The sequence below is a fragment of the Aquarana catesbeiana genome, linkage group LG05, assembly GCF_042186555.1.
Source record: "Aquarana catesbeiana isolate 2022-GZ linkage group LG05, ASM4218655v1, whole genome shotgun sequence".
Classification (NCBI taxonomy): domain Eukaryota; kingdom Metazoa; phylum Chordata; class Amphibia; order Anura; family Ranidae; genus Aquarana; species Aquarana catesbeiana.
The window spans coordinates 464,597,460-464,604,532 of NC_133328.1; the positions used below are offsets into that span (position 1 = coordinate 464,597,460).

A 7,073-nucleotide genomic window follows, 5' to 3' on the forward strand; every position below is an offset into this window, starting at 1 on the left:
CATTTCTGGGACAGTGTTCTATGAACAAAAGACACAAATGGAATCCTGTTATGCAAAAATACAAAATGTTATTTCAAGCAGATAAAACAATTTACACACCACCAAAACCCATACCAGCCCTCACTATCATGGTATTGTTGAGAAAATAATGAAACGGTCAAGAAAAATAGGAACTTGAAGAATAATTTTCTCTATATTCATTAAAGGATACAGGAAATCTTTTGTAGATCATGATTGTTGAATTATAATGCCACCTGCATGAGTGGAACGCTAGGCTCAAAAAAAAAAAAGCACCACCTACAGGCTAGTGGCCCAATCCTCCATCTGCAAAGGTCCGCTTAGTTATTCGCAAAGCTGTACACATTGAAAAAAAAACTATCACAGTCAATAACAACCAGAGGCGTGGGTGCTGTGTCCTTCAATTAATGCAGAAGAAAGGCTTTTACTGTAAAGACACAAACTAAAATCTTCTTTTTTATTTATTGAAGCACACAGCAGAGCTCTTAGAAGATCCTAACTGTTAGGTTGTCCCAAAGCATGATCTACTGAGTAGTGGGAAAAGTAAACTACACAATATTCCACATTAGCACATACCGTACACTGCCACCTGTAAGGATTGTGACAAAGCAAGCATCTGTGGATGCAGAAACATCGATTTTTGTAAAGCTTAGTGAAAGTGCAATCTGACAACCAGGTGGTCTTTTTGTCATCTGGCACTCATCTCCCAGGATTGCAAGACGCCCAAGACATGCTAACTGCGCTAGTGGAATGAGCCATAACAGGAAAAGGAGGTGACTGATGCCTAATGGCATACTATGACCACAAAAAGCAAATCCATTGTAGGAAAACAGACCCTAAAACAAGCCCTGAAAACAAACATTGGGTGAAGAACTACCTTGTCCCTGTGCAAAACCAAAATAGAGGCTTGCATAACCAGGCCACTTTTTATTTATTTGTGCACCTCGTGGTTTAGATGTGATGCCAGAAGATCCATATCTAGTGTCACCACTTCACTTCTGCTGATAGTACTTGTGGATGCAGAGATCCCTCTTCTTGATCCAGTCTGTCAGCTTAGGTAGTCTGCTTGCCAGCTGTCTACTCCCAGAATGTAGATTGTGGATAGAGCTGGAACATAGTTTTCTACTCAGCCAAGGATGTAAGAGTCCTTTTTGTTCCTCCCTGACCCACATGAGGTGACCCCATAGAAGATCGGTCACATACAAAAGACACAGCTTGATTGCCAATAGTTTCAGAACATTGATCAGTAACCAGGTTTCCTCCAGTTACTACAACCCCTGTGCTGACAGCTGTCCTGTCACCTCTCCTCAGCATCTCTAGTCACGATACACTAGTGGAGAAGCAGAAACCATTTTCTGTCTTAAAAGTTGGGAACGGAGTCTTCACACCAGCAAGGTCTTGACAGAATTTCTGAAGAATTTGAGTATTATGTTGACCATACCAAACAGCCCCAAATGAAGAAACATACAGCAGGTGCAAATTCTCATTTGCAAGAAATGCCTAGGCCTAAATTGTATCCAGAATCGGGCCCATGTATCCAGGCAAACAAATGGAGATATCGACTACTACTTGAAGTTCAAGATGAGCCGAACTCCAAGGTGCAAACAACGATCTCCACATTATTTTAAGCACAGGCATTCACCCAGAGTAGAAGGATGTAAAGATAACCCACAATGGAGATCCCACATCATCTCAGCAAGGAAATCGTCGGTGGAGAGGAAAAATTGGGACATGCAATTGCACATCCTTGACATCAATGGATGCCAGAAAATCCTCCTGGTGCAGAGATGCCACCACTGCGCAAGTGGATTTCATCTTGAATTTTTACACTTTTACAAATTGACAAAATGCGTAGAAATCAGGGGGGGGCGGCATACAGTGCTGCATCACACATGTATTTAAAACCATGGATCAATTGCTCAGCTAGCTCCACATAAAGAGGGGACATCCCTGTTGCAAAGTTTTGGCCACTTAGTAAACCTCTGGGACACCAAGGTTGTGGCTAAAATGGGCTAAAAGGCAGATCAAGTGACCGTGAAATGGACCTCATAATAGAATCTGCTTTCCTGTCTGGGGGGGGGGGGGGTCGCCAATGGAATCACTAGTGACGGAAATCCATTGCCATACAGTGATTGTCGACACCTGTAGCATCTCTCCCCGCAGCCAAAGTAACAGAGCTGACAGCCAAGGAAGTTTCCACTAGGACCTTCCTTGGCTCTAACCTGTCTTATTAACCTGTCTTATGACAGACCACGCAGAGGAGCCTGGGAGGAAGAAAATATCCCACCCTGCATGGAGCCATAGTGTATCTGAGGTCTGTGTTGAGATGGGGGAAATTAAAAAAAAAATAATAGTGGCATTTGTATATTTAGGGGGATGGGGGGTAGATTATGATGGCAGGGTAAAAGGCTTTACACTGGATGGGGGGAAAGTGGGCTTGTGGTAAAATTGGGATGTCAAGGGTGGGGATATGGGAGGGAGGAGCTTTGAGGGGAAAGGGGGAGTCATTTTTGGTTTAAAGCGGCCAGTGAGATATGAATTCCTGAACCCTTCCTTTGGCACATAGCCTGATCCTTGACTGTGTACACTGCGCACTCCTGAACCCTACACTCTGTACATAACGCACTCCTGAACTCTGCACCCTGTGAGTAGAGCGCTCCTGAATGCTGTACATAGCACACTCCTGAACTCTGCACTCTGTACGTAACTGTATGTAGAGCACTCCTGGATTCTGCACACTGTAAGTAGCACACTCCTGACTGCTCTATTCTGTATGTAGTACACTCCTGGTATTTAATGACCCTTTAGGATTCTCCCACTCAATTTGGCCACACCCACCATTTTCTGTGGCGTGCTCTCCTGCCCCCCACGCATTTTGTGTAATGAGTTTTGCACACCTATGATCGCCCCCTTTTAAAATGTATTGAATCTTGCTGACTGTACAGAACAAGCAAGTTTTGCCTTGCTAGTGCAGCCAGACTGAGAAACATAAATTCATGTGTGTGCAAGAGATTTCCAGCTTACACTATTGTAACTTGTTGTATTTGACCATTTTTAAATCAATACGATTTCCAGAAAAGCACTTTTATTCTTTCTTTTATATTTTAGAAACCAATATTTAGTAAAATTATTATGCACAGGTTAAAACGTGCAAGTATAATTCTTATTTGTCGCCAAGGGAAATACAAATCTATGCTCCTGTGTTATATTAGATCTTTATTACTGAATATTATTTATATATAGATAGATTAGATAGATAGAGATATATATTTATATCTATCTATATATAGATATATCTATATATAATATAATATAAAAATGTGTCGGTTAGCAATCCTTAAACATGTTAGGTTTAGGGATTAATACAAATACTATGACAAATATTGATAGAGTTTTTGGTATGGTTACTGTTAAAATAAATGAGTTCACATATTTTTACTTATTTAGTTAATTAAAATAGCTTTATATTATGCTGGAATGTGGTGATTTACCGATTTTGTTATTTGGGATAGCACTGCCAGAAAAGGAAGTTAATTCTAAACACCGTGCAGGAAAGAAACTACACAAGCACTCAGTTTACATATAGACTCGTTTCAATTACCTTGCTTAGGCATATTGCACATTATGTCTTATCTATGCCTGTACAGAGTGTTCCTGAGCATGAAACATCCCAACTAGCAGAAATGAATGGTTGGGATTGATAAGGGCCTAGGGATATTTCTTGCATAAACAGATGTTTGATACCTTTTATTTCATGGGTTATTTTTTTCATTTCTGCCTAGACTGTGAAAGGAGGCATTTCAGAAACCAGAATTGAAAAGCGTATAGTAATTACTGGAGATGCTGACATCGACCATGATCAGGTAAAAGAAATCATCTGTATAGATTTACCAGGGTGCTGGATTCTTCCAGTAATGCTGTTCATCTAATTCAAAAGAGGCAGCAACCAAAAGTCATACTTGGCCATTTTGCTTTTTAAGTATTGGGATACATTGATTACATATTGTGTTATTTTAAAGACCCGTTGCTATTCCCTGGCAAATCATAAATGAAGAAAAAATGTTTCATCTTGAATACTGTTTGTAGCTATTTCAAAGGCAACAAAGGGCTAAGCATCAACTTTTGTGTTGCTTCAACATGTAAATTTTTAAATAATTCATGTTTAATTGTCTATCTGCATTTGTAAACTGTGTAAATTTTCTCATTAATATCCACCTTGCCACTGATCATGCATGTTCCACCCCCCTTTTTGTTTCCGCCCTTCCCTTTTTGGTTCTTCTTGCGTTAGGCGCTGGCTCAGGCAATAAAAGAGGCCAAAGAGCAGCACCCTGACATGTCAGTGACCAAAGTAGTGGTACATAAAGAGACAGAAATCACACCTGAAGATGGGGAGGATTGACCACAGGTAAGAAGCATCCATGGCTTTCCCGGAAAAGCTGCAGACTGGCATGTGCAAGAAGCATCCTTCCCTTTTGCTTACTGTTGAAAACCCCAAATGTTCTCTTTTACTTGCATGGACCAAGTGTGCTTATAAAAAAAATGTATAATTAGAAATGTTATGCATGCATTTCCACTATTCTGCTTTTTTAACAGCTAATACACCCTATTAAAAAGGCAGTTAGGGATAAATATCTTGAGGAATTGTTCAGGCTAAATTAAAAGGGGTTTCTACATTGGTTATATAGTATTCTAATTCCTTCATGTGAGTTTCAACCTGAAGTTGTTAATTCCTACTAGATTTAAGTGTTTATCTGTCACCAAAAATGAGTTCCTTTTTTTGTTTTTTCCTTCATAGTAGTGTGTGTATCATTTGAACCTTGTCAGGAAATATGGAAATGTAGGGAATTGTCCCCTTACAGAATGTGTCAGTTGCAAGCTATTAACATTTATTGCAACTGTGATATGAACTTTAAAATAAGTGTATCTAAACCACAATTGATTATTACAGTTTTAGAATATCTCATGCATGACAAGTAGAGCAGTTAAATTTGGTTCCAAGGTAATCCTTTAAAAGTTAATCAGTGTTTCTGCATATTGTTTTTAGTAACAGGAAGAGGTCCCCCTGCGCTTTTATGTTCATTTTCTGTTTTTCCCAGAACTAGAGCCCAACATTTCAGATTTTACCCAGCAAAATGAATTATGGCTTAACAGTTCAGCTATATGATGTGATAAGATAAATAATCTTTAAATGGTCAGCAAATATTCACAAAAGGCACAAAGATCTTAAACTGTCCATAGATTTGAAATAACAGACACCTAATCCAGCTATTCCAATTCAAAGAAAAATCAGTGATGCCAGTAGCATCTTACTTCCCCACTATTGTGCCTATCTCCCCTCATATAGAGGTATGAGTTTATGGTAACACCAGTTGCCACGGGGTCTAGTCTCTGTAAAGCTAACTGCAAAGACAATTTGAAATTGGCATCCCATTAAGGCATTATCCTTTTCTGTTACTTAATAGATTGGTCAAAAATAGATGTCAATTTATAGTCTAATCTGAACCAAATTTTTTAAAAGAAGTAAATACTCACCATTTCACTTCCTTTTTTTTTTTTTTTTTTTTTTTAATTTGGTAAATGGGGGATTATACTTGTACATCTGTTGCCTACTGCATACTCACAACAAGTATTCAAGTCTAGCAAAATTTTGAAAAAAAAAAAATTAGGAAGAAAAATAACTGCCTTTTTAATCAGTAGTGTTTTCATATGGTATGGTTTTCATCTTCATGCAGTGTCCTGACACTTTGTGTTTTCATGATCATTGAACAGAAAAATTATAGCTGACTACTAGTACACAAAAGGCCTGATTTACTAAATTAAACCTCAAGCTGTGCCAGAGAAATTCACTCTTGTTTTGTAGACAATTTGGTAGATTATCTCTGTAATGTAGCTTATTATTTGTGATTTTTTTTTTTTATGCCAGGCTGCGGAGGGGGCAGGAGGATCTCAGCAATATGCTCAGGCATCTGGGTGGATCCCAACCTTATTAGGGGGCATCCAGAGACTGGAGTAGCTCTGTGACATCAGCTGACTCTGGGTCACAGAAAAAGTGCACTCCTGTGACTCGCAAGAGTAGTACGAGTAAACAAGCTTTTGCCATACTTCTCTTTTAAGGTAGAAGCAAAGGCATTCGCCCACCTTTTTAAATGTTGCCTCGCCATTGTTCTTTTATTTCCTGTTTATAGTTTCTGAAACATTTTTTGTGTAAATATATCTATTTTACTTTTTCCAAGCAGTCATCTGACCAACAAGCCCCAGTGAGTGTGTCTGCCTATTGAGGGCTGACAGTGCTGCTGAATTCTTAGTAGTCGAGTCTGGCATCCATAACTATTGTTAGCCCTGAAAGAATTTGCACAAATACAGACACTCTTGCTGGAGCTTAACGCTCAACTGACCATTTAGAAAAGGGAAAAAAAAAGATATGTACAGTAAGACTTATTATAAACTTTTTGCAGATAATATAAGAGCAGTGGGGAGGCACATTTTAAAAGGTGGATCTTTGTATTGGCTTTTCTAATACTTTTATCATATTTTACACAAAATATATTGTTAAATTAACATATAGGATAGCGTGACAAAAAATTGGCATCTTTATAAACTCAATTACATTTAAAGCCATATGCATATACGTTGACCTCTATTTGCACATGACAACAGAAGACTTATGCTATCTAGCATAGCAAAGTTGTGTGCCTCAAGTGCTTGTGTGGGAGTAAAACCTTCACAGTGTTTTTTTCTGTTTTTCCATTCACATAGCATAACTAAAAAAATAAATAAAAAGCCAATACCCATTCTAAGAATTTCTGAGAGTCTCACAGTAGCTCTGTCCCCACACAGACCCCATTAACATGCAATGCAGGAGAGCAGACAGGGTTAATTATGTTAAAAATTATTCCACAGCCCCTTTCTAAATATCACAAAGCAGGGAGAACACGCGTTTTGAGGGGAGAACCCCTGATCGGTTTTGAGGAAGAGGGCATCTCACCCCTCAAAATGCATCAGCCATCTGGAAGGTGCTGGACATGATCCCAGGGACCTGGTCGTTTTGTGTCCAT

At 38.9% G+C, this 7,073-nt stretch overlaps 1 protein-coding gene across 26 annotated transcripts in view; it reads left to right on the plus strand.

Annotated features, from left to right (window-relative positions):
• Positions 1 to 7,073, plus strand: part of EPB41L3 (erythrocyte membrane protein band 4.1 like 3) — a 291,386-nt gene that overhangs the window by 273,578 nt on the left and 10,735 nt on the right. For 24 of the 26 annotated variants that reach the window (XM_073631385.1, XM_073631386.1, XM_073631383.1 and 21 more), the window contains 2 exons: positions 3,801 to 3,881; positions 4,307 to 4,423. In XM_073631385.1, coding sequence (XP_073487486.1) covers positions 3,801 to 3,881; positions 4,307 to 4,417 — 192 coding nt within the window. In that variant the 3' untranslated portion in view covers positions 4,418 to 4,423. The remainder of the gene's footprint in view (positions 1 to 3,800; positions 3,882 to 4,306; positions 4,424 to 7,073) is intronic. The other 2 variants (XM_073631390.1, XM_073631393.1) reach the window with 1 other exon arrangement.